This window comes from Pteropus medius, unplaced genomic scaffold (genome assembly GCF_902729225.1).
Source record: "Pteropus medius unplaced genomic scaffold, Ma_sr-lr_union100, whole genome shotgun sequence".
Classification (NCBI taxonomy): Eukaryota; Metazoa; Chordata; class Mammalia; order Chiroptera; family Pteropodidae; genus Pteropus; species Pteropus medius.
The window spans coordinates 121,120-145,191 of NW_024354390.1; the positions used below are offsets into that span (position 1 = coordinate 121,120).

The 24,072-nt window shown below is 35.2% G+C and overlaps 1 protein-coding gene across 1 annotated transcript; it reads left to right on the top strand.

The window, feature by feature from the left end:
- The first annotated feature begins 752 nt into the window (after positions 1-752).
- LOC120594185 (trace amine-associated receptor 7a-like) lies at positions 753-23,789 on the top strand. Its single transcript, XM_039852198.1, has 6 exons — positions 753-758; positions 4,854-4,874; positions 5,040-5,044; positions 9,075-9,827; positions 15,329-15,459; positions 23,440-23,789. Exons 1-6 carry the CDS (start codon positions 753-755, stop codon positions 23,787-23,789), a joined length of 1,266 nt encoding a protein of 421 aa, XP_039708132.1.
- Positions 23,790-24,072: the final 283 nt, after the last annotated feature.

Consider the following 24,072-nt stretch of genomic DNA (forward strand, 5'->3'; position numbering starts at 1 on the left):
CTATGACCCTACCAGGCACGAGAAAACTCTTGCCCCATTAATATTCTCCTTATGCCATACCGGCTCCACTGCATGTGGTTGAGGTAACAAGCAGAAAAAGAGAATTGAAGGAAGAATGTAAAAGCAGGCTTATATTCCTCCCAACCCTAGGTCCCCAAGGCCTAGGCCAGGACAGCACTGATTGAGGTAGGAAAGATAAGAGTGCTAAACTGAATACAATTTTACAGTTTTAATCTGAATTAGAAGAACTTATTATGGATTTATAAATGTTGGGAATTGAATGGAAAGCAATATGTTCTGCCTAGAGTGTAATTCAAAGATGGGGAAGCAAATGTCAATAGAGCAAATTTGCCTGCACTAAAAGATAACATGGGAAAGTCACTTCGATGCAATAAGCTCAGACTGTCCCAAATCTAGTGACATATTCAGTGAGCCAGGCTTTCTAATCAGACTAGAGGAAAGGATGAATTTAATGATTAGAGTCCTATTTCTTCATGCTTTTCCTGAATAATTTGACGAACACTGCCCACTATCCTTCTATACATTTTAAGAGATTGCCTTCGTTGCTTAAAAAATGGATAATTAAACAATTGTTTAGTAATTTTAACATATTTTTAAATTTCCTCTATTTCAGTTTTCATGTTCAAAAATAAATTTATTGCTGAGGAAATGCTCTTCAAAATCTGACCAGTTGATTTCCGAGTCAATATTCAGGGTTGATATTTCAAAACACTAAAAAACCATACGGCAATATGGAGGTAATGACCAGTGAGAATGGATGCTATTCTGAGAAGCAGGGCAGGCCCTGGAGATGCCCTCCTTTGCCTTATACTGCGTTTTCAGTTGCTGGAGAAGACCCAGCTCATTGCAATGTGCTCTGCTTCTCTATATAATTTTGTCCTGTCAATTTCAGGCTGCCTTGGTTGCTCTCCAAAGCTTCAAATAGTTGTCCTATGTGTTTAGTTGAGTTTTATAATTACTCTCAGTGAGAGGGATGGTTTGATACAAGCTCTTTCTTCATGGCCCACATCAGATTTCCCTCCTGCATAGCACAACTTTTATCAATTTGTTAGAGTTTATTTTGTGATTTTTTCATATCTTTGTCATCATTTCTTTTATAATTCTTTCTAATTTTCATTTTGATTTCTTCCTTATTCCAAAGCCTTCTGTATTGAACCGTCTTTTCTACAGCCTCAGATTCCCTGTCTCGCACTTTGACTGCTTATTCTGACTAAGCCACCACTAAGGCCACGAACCCATTAGTGCCATGTAATTCTGCTCTCTGCGGCTGATTTACAGAGACTCTAGCATCTCTCACAACTTTGATACTCAGCAATATGGTAATTTACCTCCTCAAAGTTTATTGAAGTGGCAAGTGAAGATAATCGGGAGTTTTAAGGAATAACCTTCCTGTAGCATGAATTTTGACCTGTAGGGACAGTAGCCAAGGGCATCCAGCATATAGATAATGTTTTTATATGACTTATTTGTAGACTTTTGTTGAACCAATGCTTGAGATCTTGGTATCTTGAGATGTAGATACCAATATTGTTCAAATCTAGAACATTCAGTTTTTGAAGTGGTTCATACATCTCTACTGAAGTCTTCAAACTTGATTATTATTTTCTTGCATATGATCAGTACAGTTATATTAAAAACTGCTAACGATATTCCACTCAGTTATTTTAAAGCATCATATAGATTTTCTGTTTTTAAAAACTTGTCTGTTATTTCCATTAGGTTTCACTATATTGTCATCTCTTTTTTGGGGAATTTTTTTTTTTTCATTTTTAGACATTTTATATGAAAAACCAATGTAATAATTTGAGAATGGAGATGTTATTATCTTCTTTCAGAGAAAATTAACCTTTACCTCTGGCATTTGGCTAAGAGAATTAGCGATCTTGGATGACCCTAATCTTTTATAAAAATTAATAAAATTCGAAGTCAAGATTTACCCTAATGTTTAGGGAACAATAGTTTTCAGGAATTTAACATAAATAATGGTGGAGGTATGTGCCCTTGGCTAGTCTTTCTTGTTAGGATATAAAATCTAAGAGTTTCCATCTAAACCTATGAGGTTATCAAGAGTTCTGCTTAGTTTCTCATCTTTTTCAATGTTTTTTTCTGGAACTGCCTGATATCCGTTTAAAACAGTTGCCCTAAATATTAGATTCACCTCTTTGAACTCCCTTTTGTTCTGAATCCTGGGTAATTCTTGACTAAGTTTAAATCTCTCTAATATTTTAAAGATTTTAACAATATCTTTTCCAGATTTTCTAGTTGTCCTAGCAGGAGAATTGCTCTGCGTAAAGTATTAATAATCGTAATAGGGGAATTTTCTTAGGTGGTACATGTAGTTTAAACCAAAGTCACTGAGTACATTTACATCTTAAGTAAGTCAAATAATCAAGAGGAATATATGTCTGTAATCTCTATTTCTATGTGTTTGGTATTTGGCACTAGTTTTCAATGGCACCCAGGCAGACTTAGACAAATTTGTTTTTAGTCATATCGGCTGCAAATAATAACTTAATTTCCTATTTTTGATTTTCTATATCTAGTTATTTCTCTTGTATAATTGCATTCATTAGTACTTCTGAAATAGTATTTATGCAATGTGATAATATTGAACAATCTCGTCCTTACCTGGACCCTAAAGAGAATGCTTCTACTTCTAGTTATGTGCTTAATTTTCATGATAAATATATTTTTTATCTTATTAATGAAGGAAACAATGAGCCATCAGGACTTAGAGAAGCAGAACATAGGCATAATCCAGGAATCTTTATTCTAATGCTTAGTAGTAACATGATCTGGTATTTTAGTTTGTATTCTCGTGAGTGATGATATGATGGATTCAGCCCAACCTAGTGATACGTTTTCCTGGAATCATACTTCTGACTTTAATTCAGTCATCTATGGCCAAAGAGGTACCATCTGGTACTAACAAAGACATTATTTGCTTGTATTATTAGAGAGTTATGATCAGCATATCTGTGGTAGTCAGACTTAGGAAAGATGATCATGATATATATGGAAGAATCTAACCTCTTACTGTCTCTCTCCTTTGTGAAGTTCTACATATCTACCACTTGTTCAAAAGAAGTTCCATATTTAGAATTCTATTGGAGCTTTTTGTGTCATTCATAATAATACAATATTTTTCCAGGCCATAGAATAAATTTCAAAAATCTTTAATTTTTCTTTCAACTTTTGTTATATTCATTACTTATAGGTTAATTTAGCAACAGTGCAATACTGTGAGACATTTTTAGACTGGGACTTTTCTCTACATCTTTCACTTAATTTTATCTATGTTTGTCCTCTATACTCTAAAAATAGGGAATATAATATCATTTTTTAAATTTGTTATAGCTAATCTGATCTATTAAGGATAGTAAGTGTCAAAATGAAACTTTATTGATAGACTGTTACACTGCTAATCTACCTATTGTCTTCTAATCTGCAAAGCTCAATTTATGGCACCCAGTCTCTATTTATGGATATTACTTCTCTTGACAAAAAAAGTGTACACATTCCTGTCTGCTTCCACAAGTCCAATCATGCTGGTAGCACCATCAAAAGTGCTTTTACCCTTAAATTGTATCCTTTTGCAATTTTTATCTCCTCAGTCCATGGGACTACATGCATGAGTGAAGACAATATTATAGAAATGACCAACACCAGGTACCAGCCTTGTGATGGCAAATGAGTCTTCGGTTCACAGGACTTAGCATCTGATACTTTTTCCTTCCTCAATAATATAGTTTAAAATGTTTTGTCCGTATTACCTACAAAATTACTTTCTTGTAGGTAATACGGACAAATACATTTTTTATCTTTAGCAATTTCTGACTCAGTCACTTTCATATAATTAATGCTCAATATCTGTTTGAAAGCAATAAAAAGTCTTAGTGAAAACAAATTAGAAAAAAATACGTCAATCATTTTAACTGGGCTAATCTACATATAAACCGAAAAAAAAAAAGAAAAAGAAAAAGAAAAAATGTTTAACAACATTATTTTACAACAATTTAGTTTCATCACGTGAAATACTCCAGATATGTAGTCCAAAATAACTTTTGTTGAATTAATAGTATAAAATATTCCATGGGAAAAATGTAAAATTAGAACACACATTGTTTATACTCTTTTTAATAGAAGTATTTTGCAGTATTAGCATAAAATTTTTGACCCCATGACATTCTTGGAAAGTGAAATACACCCAATTTTCAAATGAGAAAATTCAGTGTAGAAATAACCACTGCTAATGATAATTGACAATTTTTCCACTTGCAAAACTTCTGGCAATGTCTGTAATCGACACATGGTCCCAAGGCTGATTTATTGGTCTCACAATGTTACATGTGAACATTCCGAGATTCCGCCCAGCCATTAAGCAGGAGAGGCTTGCCTGTTGCACCAGAGTTCATGGAAGGTATGGACATTAAAAGAACAGAAAGAAATAGTCACAGAGGAGCAGCAAACAAAGACCCTTGGATAGTGTCATCAAACCTGGACTATGTCTGTTATGGGCTGAATCATATCCCACAAAATGTATATGTCAAAGTCCTAACCTCCCAGTACTTCAGAAAGTAACCATACCTAGAGATAAGGTCTTTTCAAAGGTAATTAAGTTAAAATGATTTTTAGGATGAGCCCTACTTTAATAGGAGTAGTATTCTTAACAAGAGATGAAATAGGGTCACAGACACACGCAGAGGGAAGACCAGTAAGGACGCAGAGGGAAGACGAGGGGGTGCGCCTCAGAACAAATCGATCTTGTTGACACCTTGATCTTAGAGTTTTAGTGTCTGGAATTGTGAGAAAATAAATTTCTCTTTTTTCAGCCACCCTGTTTGTGCTCTTCAGTTATAATGACCGTAGCAAAGTGGAATAGTATGGCAAAAAAAAGAAGACAGACTTTCTGAAGATAAATGAGAATTCAGCATCACAGAGAAGATGATGAGAGATTTCACAACTAAAATGAAATTAAGAATTTAATAAAATTAGAAGAAACCAGAACCTGTAGTAAGGATGTGTATAGAGCATTGACAGATGACATATGTAAAGCCATTTTTTCATTTATTATTTAGTACAGTAAATACCTTTACAATAGTTTAATAGAGACACCTTCTCATAACTTTGTTCCTGGCTAATTGGACAACTATTTCCCCAATTTTCATAGGTTTTATGCATTTTTTATATTTAATTTCATCATAAATTTAAAATTTTGAAAAGATTCTTAAATTTCTTAACCTAGTGCTTACATTTATTCTGAAAATAAACTAATGTTTGGTGAGCTGCCTTTTAGAAGTTTCCCACTTATAATGACTTTTATAGTTTTCCTAAACCAAGGATAAAATAAAGCATAAATCAAAGTGTTCATGACTGAGTTATAATAAACACACTAATAGCAAATCTCATAAATATAAGTAGGGGTCATGAAGCCCATAAAAACATCAAGAAACCTATCAATTGTATATGGTAACCACGAAATCATAAATGCTACCACTGTCACCCCCAGGGTTTTAGCTGCTTTTCTCTCTCTCTTGGCCACTCTGGCTTTGTAACTCTCTGAGGATGATTTTGCTTTACTACCAATATTTTCAATATTTATAGCTTGTTGTTTAGGTACAAGAAAAATCTTACTATAAAGAATGAACATAACAAGGGTAAGTATGAAAATAACAGAAAAGCTACCAATACCCAGTCTTGATTTACAACAATTTGACATGTTGAGAGTTCTTACTGATTCTTCCATCCCATCGTCACTGACACCTGTGTAGAACACGGCACTGTTATATACAATGTGCAGGATCCAGGAGACGCTTATATAAATTCCTGACACAGACACCGTGACCTTCGTAGGATAGAGTCGAGGGTCAGTAACAGCAATGTACCTGTTGATGGAGATGAAGCACAAGCGGAAGAGAGAAGAGTAACAAAATGCTGCATCACAGCATCTGTGAAGGGTAGAAAATCTGGCTCCAAAGGACCAGCAGCTCTCCACGGTGGGAGGCATGGAGCTCATTCCAAGAAGAATCTGGACAAACCCTAATCCCAATAAATGCATTTATAAAACAAAGAGCTAGATATCTTCCAAACTTTTTTTTTTTTTACCAGCTTTTACTTGGTTAAGCTAATGTTTGGCAATTACCTGTTGGTTTCCCCAATTATTTAACCAGCTTGATATTTCTGAAACCCAAGTTTTCTAAGAACCTCAGTCCTGATTCATTAATAATTTTAATATGAAAGGTGCTATTTTAGGGGGTGGCTCAATAGTGTAGCTGTTATCATGTCTGCTTTACACTCAGAAGGTCCTTTGTTCGCTCCCTAGGTAGAGCCACGGACCATACCCCGGGGTGTGCCAGACCAAAGGTACAGGTTAGGAGCATGTGGGTGTAGACGTCCCACCTTCAGGGATTCAGTTGTTAAGGACAAAAGGCAACAATCATAGGTCAGGAGTGGAAGTCGCTGGGGTGGGGCGGGAATGAAAGAGGGGGAAAAAATAAAAGAAAATAAAATCTTCTAAGAAAATCAATCAATCAATCAATAAAAATCGAAGAATACACAACATGGCTTATTATTTACTTTGGCGTTTCGGTTAAGACAATAAGACTTTGATCTAAATATAGATATAGAAATTAATGGATTAGAATAGTATTGAGAAATCAAGAAACACATAAATGGTTGAACGGTTTTTGACAAAAGAACAAACATCATTTACTAGAGAAAGAACAGTCTTTTCAAGAAATGCTGCTGGAATTACTAAATACATAAATACTACTTCTACCAATAATAAAAAATTTCAGTCTCTCCATCACAATATATTAAAAACTAATATGAAAAGGATCTTAGACTTATAACTACTAAATTATAAAACCTCTAGAAGAAATACAGAAAAAGATAGTTGAGATACAATAAATTTATAACTTGGTCTTCAACAAATTTAAAATTTTGACTTTTCAAAAAATACTCTAAAAAAATGAAAACTCCAATATTCATAACACATATTTTTAAAGAAGAGTCAACTCAATTAGAAAACTTTAAAATTCATTAAAAATGGGCAAAATATTTATGGACAGTTCACCAAAGTGGATACAATAAGGATCAATGATAACATGAACAAATTCTCCACATCATCATTCCTAAATTAAAAACAAAATACTACTACACGCTATCTAAGATGGTTAAAATAAAAAGAAATGACAGTGCCAAGTGTCGATCAGGACTTGAAGCAATTGGAACCTTTATAGATTGCTGTAGGAGTACAAAATAGGGCAATTACTTTAGAAAACAGTTTGTAGTTTCTTGCATAGTTAAACATACACTTCCCATATAATCCAGCAATTCTACTCCTAGGTATTTTCAAAAAAAAAAAATTAATAATAAGAACGTGTGTCTATGCAAAGAATTGTATACAATGCTCATATCAACACTTTTAATAACAGCCCTAAACTGAATGCAAGTCCAAAGCCTATCAACAGGCACATGGATAAAATAACTGTGGTATTTTAATATGATGGAATACACTTCAGCAATAATAAGCAATGAACTGATAATATACCTAATAAATGCCACGGACACTGAGCTGAGAGGAAGCAGCTTGTCACAAAAGAGTATGTAGTGCATGACGTCATTTAGATGAGATTTTTAGACCAAGGGAATTACTTTGTAATGATAGAATGGATATCAGTGATCGCCCAGGGGAGAAGATGGGAAATATGGGAAGAGGATGACAGCAAAAGGGCTCAAATAAAATTGCTGAGATGTTAGAAATATTTCATAGCTTGATTGTAGAGGTGGTTACGAGTGTGGATACATTTATCATATGTGTAACCTGAATAAAAAGAAATCCAACTATGAGCAATGAACACACAATGCAACATACACACACACACACACACACACACACACACACACACATGCCTTTTTGCTAAATTGTACACCGGAAACTTGCTGGATTTCCTTAACAAGGTCACCATGAATAAATAGAAAAATAAATAGATAAATAAATGAATAAATAAAGAGAAAGATAATCCTGATTTTTATCTAAAAAAGCATGAAATTTGCAAATATAATTTATACGTTAAATAAAAAAGTTGATTGTAAAATTTACCAGAAATCATTTGTCAGAAAAACTTTTTCTGTAAAATCTTTTTAGTAAAAATAAGTAAAAATAAAAAATATGGCTTTCAAATTTTAGACATAGATTTTAAAGTAAAAGACTATTTCTATTTCCATTTCTATTTCACAGAAAGGTTAAATGTCATCAATATATTGGAGGGCTTAAACTTCTTTTTAGCAAAAACATAATTGTAATTTAAAGTTTCTTTCATTCTGCACATTGCACTATGGGGATTTAAGCTTAAGGGCTTTGGGTATTTGAAATTATTTAGCTACTTTCCTGAGGGGACAGAGTGTTTGGGGTGTTATTCTAGCTCTGACAAATTAGGACAAGAAAGCTAATAAAATATGGCATTCTTAAATGCATCATATAACAGCTCTTAGAAAACTAATACGTCTCAGATATGCACAAGGTAATGCAAAGAAAGATTTTTTTTAAAATGTAAACAAACAGATTTTTGGGTAATGATAAAAACTAACTACTTATTCAGTTGGAAGTAGATTTTATGAGATAAAGATATGAATCAGTTTCTAACATGAAAATAAGTATTCGTGCTTACAAAGCAATTGGGACGGAATGTACTGCAATTACTGACATATTGTAAATACCCCTCTTTTAAAGGTAATTAAAGATAATAGCTTTCCCAGGTGTCAAAACGGAGAATCATGGGCAGTGATTTGCCCCCTCCTGCAGCTGCGCAGCTCTGCTTCGAGAACCTGAATGGATCCTGTGTCAAAATTTCCTACTCGCCTGGACCCCGCCTGATTCTGTACACAGTGTTCTGCTTTGGATCTTGCCTGGCTGTATTTGGAAACCTCTTGGTGATGATTTCGATTCTTCATTTCAAGCAGCTGCACTCTCCAACCAATCTTTTGATCGCCTCCCTGGCCTGTGCTGACTTCTTGGTGGGAGTGACTGTGATGCCCTTCAGTGCAGTGAGGTCCGTGGAAGGCTGCTGGTACTTTGGGGAGAGTTACTGTAAATTTCACTCTTGTTTCGATGGGTCATTCTGCTGTGCTTCTATCTTCCACTTATGTTTCATTTCTCTGGATAGATATATTGCAGTCAGCGACCCTCTGCTCTATCCAACCAGATTCACCGTATCTGTTTCTGGCATATGTATTGCCTTCTCCTGGCTCTTTTCTCTTATTTATTATTTTACCCTTTTTAGCACAGGTGCAAATGAAGTTGGGCTGGAGGAACTAGTCAGTGCTCTCACCTGTGTGGGAGGCTGTCAAGGTGCAGTGAATCAAAGTTGGGTATTGGTAAATTTTCTATTATTTTTCATAGCCACACTTGTGATGATCATTGTTTACTCCAAGATTTTCCTCATCGCTAAACAACAGGCTAGAAAAATGGAAAGTATGAGCAATAAAACTGTGGGATCATCAGATAGCTACAAAGACAGAGTGGCCAGGAGGGAGAGAAAAGCAGCAAGAACACTGGGCATCGCAGTGATAGTGTTTCTGGTTTCATGGTTGCCATACTTCATTGATTCAATAATTGATGCCTTCCTAGGTTTCATTACACCCACATATATTTTAGAAATATTAGCTTGGATTGGTTACTATAATTCAACAATGAACCCCCTGATTTATGCTTTATTTTATCCGTGGTTTCGAAAAGCCATGAAGCTAATCGTCACTGGTCAAGTGTTAAGAGAAAGTTCCTCAAGAATAAAATTATTTTCTGCGTAGGTTCCGGTTTTAGACTGGTAGAAGATTGAAAATATATTCTCAATGGACTCACAGTGGGTAAAAGAATTGATCATAAATGTGGAAGATCTTCTTAGGTAAAATAATTGAATTATGCTTCAATTTTGACCCAAAACACTTAAATTCAGGTTCAATATTCTTTAGAAAATATAACATTAAAATCTGATTGTAATTGAAATAACACAGATTTGGAGCGAAAAACGACTGGATTGCAATACCAAATCTGATATTTAACACTGTGATCTTAGGTTGCTTCATTCTCTTGTCCTCATTATATTTCCCTAGTTAATAACTCCTCTCTTGCAGTAGTCTTGAGAAAATGTAAAAGAACATATAAAGGATCTGATATATACTCATCATCTAAATTTTGCCTTTTATTACTTTATAACAGTTCAACCCCTGGCTATATCTTCTCTCAGCTGCTTTGTAATATTTTTCTGTTAAAATATAAACGCAACTAAGATGTACATTTAGAGAGATGGTGGCCCCTTGCTCAGAGAGGATGAACGAGTGAGTATGTACTGTCTGGTGTTCAGATATGCAGGTACAAAACTGTGATTTCAGAGTCACGTAAAATCAGTCAAGAGACAGAGCTATTAGCTGTAATATCAATTTAGTTATTTGGGAATAACTGTAATATGAATTTATAATGTGAAAGGTAACTAGCATACATTCAGTGAGCTCCTTACTGTTAAATGTAAAATTAGAGTTCAGAAGTTGTTCACACACATTTAAGATTGGGTTTTAATTTTGTTATTCTTATTTTGTTATTTTACCTTATTTTGAAATCAATTTATTTTTTATTCACTTAAATTGCACCTTGTTAAAGAATTATGGACAGGGACCTCAGGGATACACAAAAAGCATAGCTTAAAAATGTGTTCAGAAAAAGAAAGAAAACTAAAATGAAGGAAATAAAATGAAGCCAAGACAGAGGATAGAAAATGTAGTTGTACCTGCAAACTTGGTTCCAAGGCACAAAGAGAAACAATTAGTTATATAATCCATAGTGGATAAACCAAGTCAGTTATTTCAGAGAATTGTTCTTGGTAGTCAAACTAGAGAGTGCTGTATGTTCCATGAACAATAAATGACTTGATTCTATTGTCTTAGCTTTTTCTCAAGAAGATATCAAGATTTTAAAAGTCCAGTTATCATATTTGGGGCAGGAGTAAATATATATCAAACATGTCTTGCTTGTTTCTTTAATTTCTAACTGTTATAAATCAACATTATGTATTAGCACATAATTTCTAACAATCAAATGCTTTGAATTGGTAAACTTTTCTAAGAGTGTATTCTTTCTGATTATACCATTCTTGTCAGAAATTGTTGCCTTTACTTCATTTTACAGATGAGTAAATCCAACCCTGACTGCTTACAGTCACTGTACCCACAATTCTTTAGTTCCAACAGTGAATATCATCAACTTATTTTGATACTAAAGGTTTCACTCTAGTAACTTTTTCTAATACTGTTTTGCAAGCTGTAGAATAATCCTACTGCCTATTTTAAAGATAAAGAAGCTAAATCAAAGTATGTAAGCTTTCTGATGATTATTATAAAGCTTCAGGATTCAAACCAGTAGTTTTGTTTGATGCTAGTTTTATATATTTATACTTGTCTTTCCTTTCTTAGTAGCCTTTCTAATATAGTAGACAAATCATCTGATTTTACTACTTCCTTTCCTAGATAAACATACTAACCTAATCTAGTTTTATAAGTGTTCAAAACTCTCCTTGTAAAAGACACAAGCTACTGTCCTCATTATTCTTTTCTGTGAACCACTCTGATTGTGTGGGGACTTGTCTACAGGCCATTGCTTCAATGAACATTTATTGAGTGTTTTTGGTATGCAAAACCTGAGCTCTAGAACCAGAAGAATCTAACAAGAGAAACAATTTCATCCTAATCATTATGTATCTATGACTATGGTACACTCATTCTGTGCTTGTAACTGCCTTGCCTGCACTTAATCTTCAGGACAACCCTATGAGCAAGGGAATGTTTACTTCCCTTTTAAAATGAGGAACCTGGGACGTAAAGAGGTAAGTCACATGACCAAGTTAAAGAAGTCATACTTCTTTAACAATAAAAGCAGTATAACATCCTAGGGCCAGAGAGTAAGCGTCATAACCACGATAGATTCCTCCCTTCGCAAAAGAGAATTGTCTTCTGGAAAGAGCCTCCTCTCTAACTGTAGTATATTGGTAGCTGAATTTAAGGGACAATAAAATTTCCCAAATCAAAAATGTTATGTTTCTTCACATTCCCCTTTCTACTCTGTCATTGGACTGTGATGAAGGACTCACAAAATATTAGAACTGAAAGAAACCTTTTTAATAATCTATTCTAAGCCATGCTTTTTTAGGGGCCAGCTATGGCTTAAGTACCCTGAGCAAGGTCAGACAACCAGAGTCTCATGAATTCATGTAGAGGGCTAGCCACACTCCAGTGGTGTCCATCTGTCCACGGAGCCTGGATGGGTCCATCTTCATCTCCTCCAATATCTGGTCACAGCGCAATCTCTCCTTTCTGAGCATTTTGCCTCAACTCTTCTCCATTAGATCTGGTCTACCTATTCTTATAGATTAATTGCCATCTATTTTATATATACAAATTTCTCAAATAGCTTTCCTGAGTTTTATAGGATTTCAATTATAGTGACAATTTTAACTAGAATTACAATCTGTTTTTTTAAAAAAAAATCCCTCAGAACTTTAAAAGCATTTCTCCAATGGCTTCTAAGACCTAGTACTTATAATGATGTTCATTCCTTTGCCTTAAATTAAATTCCTCCCTCTGGCCCCTGTCCTAAGAGATTTTAAAGATTTTCTCTCTATTCTTGTCTGAATGTGTTCCCTGTATGTTTTTAATTTATCCTCTTTGCACTTGGTGGTCACTTTTAATCGGAAGATTTAGACCTTCCTTTAATCCAGAAGGAACTTTCTGAACAATTGCTTTTGTTTTCTTCCTTTTACTCTTTGGTTGCTCTTTCTGGGATTTAGAATTTCTCTCAAGCTCTATTCATGAAAGTAGCTCTTACTGCTCTAGTAACCGCCATTGTGTTTATTTTGGGTTCTATTTTTCTCTACTCTCTTTTTTCAGTCAATTTAATCCCATGTGACTTTTATTTTTTCAGATATGCTTTTGAAGTCATTTCAATGGGACTTCAGATAAGATAAATAAAACTATGGGCTCAGTTATGTTAACAGCGCTGATCTTCAGACATAGGTACCAATTCAACCATTCCAACTGGGAAAGTGTTCAAATGCTTAAATAGCAGTTGGGAAAAATGTATTACCCTGAGATCCCTGCAACCCCTGTGACCTTATCTCTGACTCTTCTTCCCCAAACTCCAGAGGTTCCACATGATCAATTCAACTGAAACATGAATGCAAGACTAAGGAGGTAACCTGCAGGGCCTGCTCTGTCTCTCAGAAAAGCGTCCATCCTGATTGGTCATAGTCCACATTTTGCCACATTGTTTTTTGTTTTTTGTTTTTTTAGTGCTTTGAAATATCAACCCTTAAAATAAATCAGAAATCAAGTGTTCATTTTCTGATGAAAAATTATCAACAAATTTATTTTTGGTCATGAAAGCTTAAATAGAGGAAAATTAAGGATGTACTTAAAACTACTAAATTATTATCTATTATTTATTTTCTAAGAAATGAAGGAGATTGCTCAAAGTGTAGGGTTAAGTGGCGTGAAGTATTCCTCAAATTTTTCAGAAAAAGTATGAAAACTGGGACTCTAGTCATAAGATTGGCCCTCCCTTAGGAATAATTGGCATTCTTGGCACATTGAATATGTCACTAATTTTGAAACTGTCTGCACTGGTGCTTCGCAGACGTAAAATGGCTTCACTACGTTATGTATTAGTGTGTGCGGACTTGCTCTCTTGACTCTCCAGTTCCAATTTTTTTAAAACATCGCGGGCAGATTGCGTAGCTTTCCACGCAGTTTCTGGGATTGAAAATCCCATATAAAAGTCAATTCTAACTCAGATAAAACTTTAAAGTTACACCGAGTTTAGCACTTTTATCTTTCCTATTTCAATGAAGCTATTTAATCCTAGCTTTTAGAGTAGAGTCCTATAGAGGGGTAGGAGATAAGTCTGTTTTTACAGTTCTTTTCCCTCTCTTCTTGTAATGCCGCTCACCCTACATAGAAGAACAGAAATGGAATATAGAGAATATTAATAGTGGGACAAAAGAATTCTCATGCTTGGTGGTAGCATAGTTTATTTTCCACAATGCCCTGAATGTGGCAGGCACCAAAATATAGGCACTGTCATGAGGTACATGTGTGACTCACATGGGCGACTCATTTTGGGGGAGCCTGCCCACTGCTTAGGTAGCCACTGCAATTGACCTCTTTCAACTTCTCTTTAGAGTATATGAGTAGAAAACTTACAAGCTTTGCTTCTGGGGTCCCTTTGTCCAGGGGATCACTCCATAGATGAAGGTATCGGTGAGATGATTCAAGCTTGAGTCTCTCTTTAGATCTGCTTATTCAATAGTCTTGCAGACCTGCCCTGTGTTTATGTTGAGCAGAGGCAAGTAGAATTGGGGAGAGATGGCTGGGAGGAGAATTGGGCCAGAGCGGGAGAAGCCTATGCTGTCACTATTTCAAGTGCAAAGAATCATTAGTTTCATGTGGGCTAATACACACATGGAAGCCAGTCAGGCTTGGCCTTTCTGGCTGGCCTTCCATTTTAGAGTACATAAAATGTCGTTGACACATGGCATAGGATTTGAGGAAGATGTTGAAAAATTCAGTACAGTGCTGATCACAATATTAGGAAACTGGGCATGAAAGTGCCTCCTGCAGAGATGCCTAAAGAACCCAGATAAGCTTTGCATGACAGGGTCATTATTGAAGGCTCACTACACAGATGATGTAGGCATGACCGCCAAGTGAAGGTTGCAAAGAGACCAGATTTGGTATGAAATGATTATGCTACTTTTCTTCTACTCTCTCCTTCTCCCAGTGGAATAGAGCAGAAAGCAGAGTGACATAAGGAATGAAAAATCAAAACAAGCTCCTTCCCTAAAACCAAGCTTTTTAACCTTAGACCGTGCTAGCACTAGGTACCATTAGATATAGACGGTAGTTCTCAAATGGATCAGAACATAGTGAAAATATTTAACACTCAGAAAGCCTGGACAGCTCTGCCTGAGATATCATGAAGGGATGACAAAGGGAGATTTGCTCATGTGGAGACTGAGATTGGAGAAAGATTAATTTTGTGTTGTTTCTCACCTCGCTAAAAATATTCCATATTTAGTGAACATACATTTATAAAAAATACTTGTTAAACACAATTGAATTATGTGAGAACTAAAATAACAGGCTCAGTTATGCAATCACTTGAAAATTTGCTTAGACTATTAGTTAAATATATTGACTGTGTATATCATTACTATCTGCTGTACAATTACAGTTTAACACTTTGAATCTGCTTTGTGTTCAGGTACTTCTTGCCTCTTATGCTAAGAGACAAGAGTACGAAACACTTCTCTCCCCTTGCTCTCATTAACAAACGTCTGAGTTTGTCCACTGGAAGGACCACAGAGATCATTAAAGCATCTTTCGGCAATATCTGTCAGTTATCGTAATAAGGCCTATATCACATTCCCATACGCTGGGGAGATGATTGAACTAAAAGGCTTTTATTTTAAAAATGTTTTAGAGAAGGAAAAATTCACAAGCTAAAGGTTAAGTGTAGATATCAAACTAAAAACTTTAGATGACGCAAAATAACAAAAGTTTGCCTCAGAAGCCGAACTTGGTGTTAGAATCACAGACCCCTAAGACACATGCTTGCTGCATAATCTTGATCTTTAACTGTTGCAAATCCTTTTAGTCAAGGTGGTCTTATTAGCAAGATAGGAAGTATCATATGTGTGCAAGAATTTTAGAGGCCTTAGGAAGATGCTCCAATTTATATCTCAGCATTCGGCTAGATATTCTTTATTGACTAACCCTAAATATGAAAGTAAAAAATAACTTAGATCTGTGAAGCTTTCATAGGTAGCAAAAAAGGTAGAAAAATGCAGGACAATCCTTTTCATAACATATATTTGATATTAATTTCTCTATGTGGTTGATTTCTTGAATATCTACTTCCATTGGCTCCTGTAAGGTTATTATCATTCATTACTGCTTCACTGTCTCTAAAGTTTTGACATCTTCAGATGCTGCTCTAGTGTGTTTTGACAGATATAAAATTGTTACCCACTGGCCATATATCACCTTTGCTATTATCTATACTAATGGTTCAGGACAGTGGTTCCTAGAAATTTGGGTTTCAGAAACAATGAAATTGGTTAAAAATTTGGGGAATCAACAAATAATAATCAAATTTTAACTTTACCAGCATAACCATCAAAAATAGCAACAGCAACAACTTCATGTACTTTGCTAATATTTCATAAAAGCATGTTTTAATATCTAAAGTATGGGAACGGTATTATTTAACAAAATAAGTCAGTCTTGTAAAGTGAATAAATCTTCTATTATGAAGAACCCAGATAAGCTTTGCATGACAGGGTTATTATAGGAAGGCTCATTACACAGATGATGTAGGCATGACCACCAAGTGAAGGTTGCAAGGAGACCAGATTTGGTATCAAATGATTATACTTCTTTTCTTCTATTCTCTCCTTCTCCCAATGGAATAGAGCAGAAAGCAGAGTGAGATTAAGAATGAAAAATCAAAACAAGCTCCTTCCCTAAAGCCAGGCTTTTTAAGCTTAGACCGTGCTAGCACTGGATACCATTAGATATAGACGGTAGCTCTTAAATGGAGAAGAACATAGTGAAAATCTTTAACACTCAGAATGACTGGACAGCTCTGCCTGAGATCTCACGAAGAGATGACAACGGAAGGTTTGCTCTTGCGGACACTGAGATTGGAGAAAGATTAATTTTGTGTTGTTTCTCACCCAAATAAAAATATTCCATAGTTAGTGAACATACATTTCTAATAAATACTTGTTAAACACAATTGAATGATGTGAGAACTAAAATAAGAACTGGCTCAGTTATGCAATCAGTTGAAAATTTGCTTAGACTATTAGTTAAATATATTGACTGTATTATCATTATTATCTGCTGTACATTTACAGTTTAACACTTTGATTCTGCTTTGTGTTCAGGTGATTTTTGCCTCTCATGCTAAGGGACAAGTGTATGAAACACTTCTCTCCCCTTGGTCTCATTAACAAACATCTGAGTTTGTCCACTGTAAGGACCGCAGAGATCATTAAGGCATCTTTCTGCAATGTCTGTCAGTCTATCGTGATAAGTCCTACATCACACTCCCATACGCTGGGGAGATGATTGATTTAATAGGCTTTTATTTTAGAAATGTTTTAGAGAAGGTAAAATTCGCAAGCTAAATGTTAATTGCAGATATTAGACTGAAAACGTTAGATGACGCAAGACAACAAAAGTTTGCCTCAGAAGCCATCTTTGGTGGTAAAATCACACACCCTTGAGAGACATGATTGCTGCCTAATCTTGATCTTTAACTGCTGCAAATCCATTTACTCAAAAGTGGTCTTATTAGCAAGATGGGAAGCATCATATGTGTGCAAGAATTTTAGAGGCCTTAGGAAGATCCTCCAATTTATATCTCAGCATTCGGCTAGATATTCTTTATTGAATAACCGCAAATATGAAAGTAAAAAATAACTTAGAAGTCTGTGAAGTTTTCATAGGTAGCAAAAGTGTTAGAAAAATGCAGTACAATCTTTTTCATAACATACATTTGATAATAATTTCTCTATGTGGTTGTTTTCTGGAATATCTACTTCCACTGGCTGATGTCAGGTTATTAGCATTCATTACTGCTTCACTGTATCTAATGTTTGGAGTTCATCAGACACTACTCTAGTGTGTTTTCACAGGTATAAAATTGTTACCCCCTGGCAATATATCACCTTTACTATTAAATGTACCAGTGGGTAAGGAAAGTGGTTCCTAGAAATTTGCGATTCAGAAATAACAAAATTGGTTAAAAATTTGGGGAATCAATAAATAATAATCAGATTTTAACTTTATCAGTGAAGAACATCAGAAAAGCAGCAGCAACAACAACCTCATGTACTTTGCCAATATTTCATAAAAGCATGCTTTAATATCTAATGTATGGGAAAGTCATTATTTAACAAAAAAGGACAGTCTTGTAGAGTGAATAAATCTTCTCTTATGAAGTACTTGTTTCATCATTCTTATTTTTCTCCTTTTTCTGACCTGTGAAATGTTTTCCACAGTCCAGGTTCTGAGACTGACATTTCCACAGTACTAAGTGAAAATTTGAAGACAACTATGAAACGAATAAATACCGATAAATAACTTTAGAATATGTTTCTTTCTGTGTAGGTTCTGTGCACCCGCTAGGACCTGGCCTTCACCTGAGGTCTCTGCTTCCCAGCAGGCAGAGTGACAAGGTGGCCATGCATCCCCCTTATTCCTCTTCATGACGATAGAGCATTCTCTCTCCTTCTTCTTTAAAACCCCGAATATCATCAGATTGTGTCACTCAGGCCTCTCTTCAATACTGTTAAGCACTGACTGCAGGTGTTCCATCTTTCACCTTAATTTTAATACCCATCACTCTGTTATTACCTCTACTACTATTCTCAATATCTACAATATGTAAAATATAAACATTTGCTATGAGTTCTTTAGAAGTATCAGTTCCTTAAGTCAACATAATAACTCCCTGAAGTAAGTAGTAGTATTATACCCCGTCACAGCTGACAATACTGAGTCCTTGAGAGGTTAAGAATTGGGGAGAACCTGTGTTCAACTCTAGGCAGACTGTCTTGAGTCCATGTTCTTCACCGCGTGCTAGGCTGCCTCACAGGTTCTAGATTTCCTGTTCTTTGAGGATATCACCTCCCACCCTACTGCAGTCTCTAATTCACATGGTCATAACGCAGGACCTGCAGTTACAGGACTACAGTCTCTGATCTGAAATTTGATCCTTCTGGAAATCAGAACTTTTTATATTTTAAAAGCCTTCATGATATATTTTGAATATACCAGTGAAGTGTGTGAAGCACTTGTAATCGACACATTGCTATCTCTGTACTGAAGTACTAATGTTCAGACAGTGATAAGAAGTAACGTAACCTCATGTTGGATTTTGTCACCAAATTTATTAGGACACAAGCTTCCAGTGTTATAGCATTTGGAATTTCAGAATTTAGACTTATACTAAAACCTAAAATCTCTCCATTTTGTGTATTTGATCACCTTGCAGGCTCACTTGCTCTAGAAAGCCAACTACAAGTAACTTTTAAACTCTCACTTGTTGGATGTTGTAACTCTCCTCCTCACCAAACTTGAATGCCAACACCAGTCATTCTAATCACTTCTTAGAAATAAAGTTGATTGGAAGAACTGAACATTCTCTTGTAATTTTTTCTGTTAATGATTACCATATTCTGTCTGTCGGTCTATTTATCATGTATTATCTACGCGATACTATACTATCTTCCCGATTGTTACATAGTAACTCAGTTTTAACTGTACATTAGGTCCTTTTCCTATCTTTACTCACACAGTTCTAAATAGTAGGTAATATTACTCTCATATTAAAAATGAGTAATCTGAATCTGAGGGAAGTCAGTAAGTTTTCCATGATCACACGGCCGGGATTTATCCTCAGAGCTTTCAAAGTGGAACTCTTGTGCGATGATTCCCTGGAGACACTGCATTTCTCTCTTAGAAGATGGGCTCGCCCTACAGCTTATACCCAACATATATACTCATACTCTTTATCACTTTTTAAGAGATAACATAAAGAGTAGAAAAAAGCACAAACGGAAGGTCAAAGAATGACTTGATACCTCCCATAGCTCCTGATCCAGCAAATAAGTAATATTAGAGAAGAAGAGTTGGAGGATCTTAAAGATCTGCTGCAAATATTTACATTAAAAATACTTAATGTTAAGATATAATTCCTTAGATACTTTAATCACTTTCTGATGTAGTCCCTAAAATATACCAATGAAGCTAGTTTTGCTTCATTAGATAAGAAAAAATATCTCAGAAATAAATACTCCAAGATATTCTGTGAAAAAATGAGACACACAGACAGACCTAACTTCAATGCTCTGATGAGAATAGAGATGTGTATTGGTAATAGCAATTTTAATGTATTTATATCATCATAAATATTAAAACGATAGAAATAAATTACAAAATAAATTACCTCATACATATACACTGTACATTACACATAAAGTTAGAGTTTTAAAGGCATATTGAAGTATGTATATATAGGGGCCATAATTAAATACACTGTTTTACAATCTGGGCTAGAGATTTTTGGTTTTGTTGTTTTTAGTCACAAAATATATTGTGGTTGTTTTTCCATACCAATATACACAAACTTTTTGGCAGTTTTTAATGCCTTCATAACATTCTCTTATATCGGCAGAACATAATTTCTTTAATTTATCCTATATTGATGTAGGTTGTTTCCAGTTAATAATTAAGGCTTATACAATGAATGTCTTGGTCATGTTTGCTTCCTTGCCTGGCTCTTTTCTTAGGATTACTTGGTGGATATAGAAGTACAGAGTCACGCTACATGTATGATTTAAATATTTATACAAATATTTTAATCCATCCAGGAAAGGAGAAAGTAAAATATATTATCCCTAGATCTATATGAGCATGTTCAACTCTCAGGGCAGTGCTCAATTTCCCAGATTCTAGTTAACATCAAGTATTATTGATCCTTCTAATATCTGCCGATTTGATATATCAAACTCTATTACATTTTAAAATTATTGTAGAAATGGTATTTTGATGTATTTTTTGGCCATTTGTAATTTTCCTCTGAAAAATGGCCTATTCGTTCATTTCGAGTAATGTTTATTGCTTTCTTACAATTTTGTAAAAAGCTTACACTTTTAAATCTATTAACCCTTTTTCATCATGTATGCTGCCAATGATATTTCCCAAGTTTGCCTTTGTTTTCCCTTTAACATGACTGTTTTCTTTTGAAGTTTAAATATTTAAATTGAGTGCACAAATTTCTTTGAGTTTTCTATTATAATTATATCATTGAAAAATTACAGAAGTTATTTCTCTAATTTTTTAACATCTGAAAGAAATCAGTTTTGGTTTTCGGAAATGAATGAAGCAAGATGCTTAACAACATAGTGTCCAAAGATTATATGACACATCAACATTTCTTGAAAAATCCATCTTTTCCCATAGCTTACAATGCATTGTAATTTTTATTGTGGACAATGTATAAACTTTGGATAGTATTACTAGAAACAAAAAAGACAGAAAATTGAAGTCCATCATGCTGATAGGTAGAACAACACACCTCATGGAATAAGAAAACAATCATTCAGGAGACAATCTCTATTACAAAAATTGTACCATTTGCTCATGGTTCTTTCCGTGATCACAAAATACGCCCCAAACATATAAAATATGAATCTTGTCCTGAGTCAGAATGGCTTGTGTATATGGCTCAGAGACCTCTAGGTGCTCCAGAAAGACCAACGATCAGAAATAAGCTTCTCAAAATGAAAGCAACGTGACCAAGTCCACAGACAGACAAGGAATATAAAAATGTCAGAGTGAACACAAAATCAGGAAACCTATGAAAATGACAGAAAGGCAAGCTTGGTAGGCAAGGTTAGAAAGATACGGGAGGCCTGCAGAGATAAAATCATTAACAACTGACAGAGCAGGGAATTGCACAGATTTGAGGAGACTAGAAATGATGAGCTTTGTGTTCACCACTCTTAGTACATACATTTCTAGCAAATGCTGAGAAGTTCAATTCACCAAGAAAGAGAAAACATAAAGGTTATGCTGTAGAAATTGAGGTACCATTTTCCCTCACCAATTTAATTAATCATTACCATGTATTATATTTCATGTCATAATTATTGAGAAGTTTCCATTATGTTACCATATCAACTTCAGATCTTTCAAACTATCAATTTGATATTTAGGTTTATTTAAAAATTACGTTATAGTTGATAAACTGTCATTTATTACATGGCAATTATAAGTTTTATTGCTCTTCTACACAAAGGGTAAAAAAATCATCAATCAAATGATTTAAAGCAGAATTAGAATTACTGAACCAGCAAAATATCTCATATACATAAGAAGGGATTATAAAACCCAAAAACCAATCAGTGAATGAATCAAGTACATGTGGTAACCATGAGATCAAACACTAACTGTGCACTCAACATTCTAGCTGCTTTTCTCTCTCTCTTAGCCACCCTGGTCTTACAATTTCCTGATTATGTAGCTACTTTCTACTGTAGATTCAATCTTTTTACTCTGTTTTCCAGCCACCCCCCCAAATACATTGAATCATCTTAACATAAGAAATGTGAAAATAATAGAAATTTTATCAATATCCAGTTTGATTTACAACAAGCTGACACCACCTATGGAGTAGAGAGCACTTACGAATTCCTCCATTCCATCCTCATGGGCATCTGTATGCAAGGGGCAGGATCCATGAATTACTGAAGCAAATTCCTGATACAGACATTAAGCATAATAGATTGACTGCTACCCAAAGAGTTTTCCTGGGGAAAATAAGCAAAGCAAGCGATGGATAAATACTTTTTTTTTTTTTTTTAAAACAGCAACAGCTCCATAAAGTCAATCAGAGAGAAATTTTTGACAAGTGGAGAGTGAGTAGAAGACTTTGTAATGAAAGAAGAAAAGAAATCAAACAAAACAAAGATGTTTTTAGATTAGCAAGGGAAGGGACACTGGTATAAAAAAGAAAATGGAGGGAGGGAAGTGTCTGCAGGGAATGTGGTATGGGGAACTCAGCAACACTTAACAAATAGAATTTAACATTTATTAGTCAAAGAAATATTTTGGGGGAAGTATGAGAGAAGTACACATACTAATATAATTGAAAAACATTGATTTACCCTATTGAATTTGAAGAATGTGTTTTTCTTCTTAATAATACTCAATAACTTGATTTCCAAAACCCATATCATTTGGACAGTGTAAAAATAACTACAACTGTCTCAATCTAATTGCTCACATTTGTACAAAGAATAAATTCATCGCTGATAAACTGTGTTTAAATCCCAACCACTTACAATAACTTTTATGGCATTCTGAAACCATGGATAAAATAGAGCATAAATCAAATGAGTCCTGGTTGAGTTATAACAAGAACAACAAGGGTAAATCTCATAAACATAGGCATGAGATATGAAGCCCATAAAGGCATCAGTTAATGAGTCAGTACTATAAGGTAACCACAAAATCATAAATGCTACCACTGTCACCCCCAGGGTTTTAGCTGTTTTCATCTCTCTCGGCCACTTTGGATTTATAACTATCTGATGATGATTCTGTATCACCAGCAGTATTTTCAATCCTTGAAGCCTGTTGTCTCTCCACAGGGATATATTACTGTAGAGAATGATCGTAACGAGGGTAGGTATAAAGAAGGATAGAAAATCTATCAACATCCAGTTTTGATTTACAACTGTCTGACAACCTTCTATGCAGTTGAGGGCACTAGCTAATTCTTCTAGCCCATCGTCATAGGCGCCAGTGTAGAACACGGCACCTCTGTATACAATGGGCAGGATCCAGGAGATGGTGATGCAAATTCCTCACACAGACACTGTGAACTTGGTAGGATAGAGCAAAGGGTCAGTAACAGCAATGTACCTGTCGATGGAGATGAAGTTCAAGTGGAAGAGAGAAGAGTAACAAAAAGCCACATCACGGCATGTGTGGAAAGCACAGAAACTCTGCCCGAAGTACCAGCAGCAAACCATGGAACTGACCATGCTGAAGGGCATCACCATGATGCCCACCATAAAGTCAGCACAGGTCAGGGAGACGATGAGAAAGTTGGTAGGAGAGTGCAGCTTCTTGAAATGCAGGACTGAAATCTTCACCAAGAGGTTTCTAAACACGGCCAGCACAGCCCCAAAGCTAAACAGTGCACAGAGAACCAGGCGAAGTCCGGGCAAGTAGGGCGTTTTCACACAGGATCGGTCACATTTTCATTGCACAACTCTGCAGCTGCAGCTGGGGGCGAGTTGCTGCTCATGATGCTTCTCTTTACATTGGGAGAATTCGATCCTTCTTGATCATCACAAGAACTATGAGATTCTAACTTCAATTGTCCTGGCGGCGAAAACCTAAATACACCAGGATGACTGAGGAAAT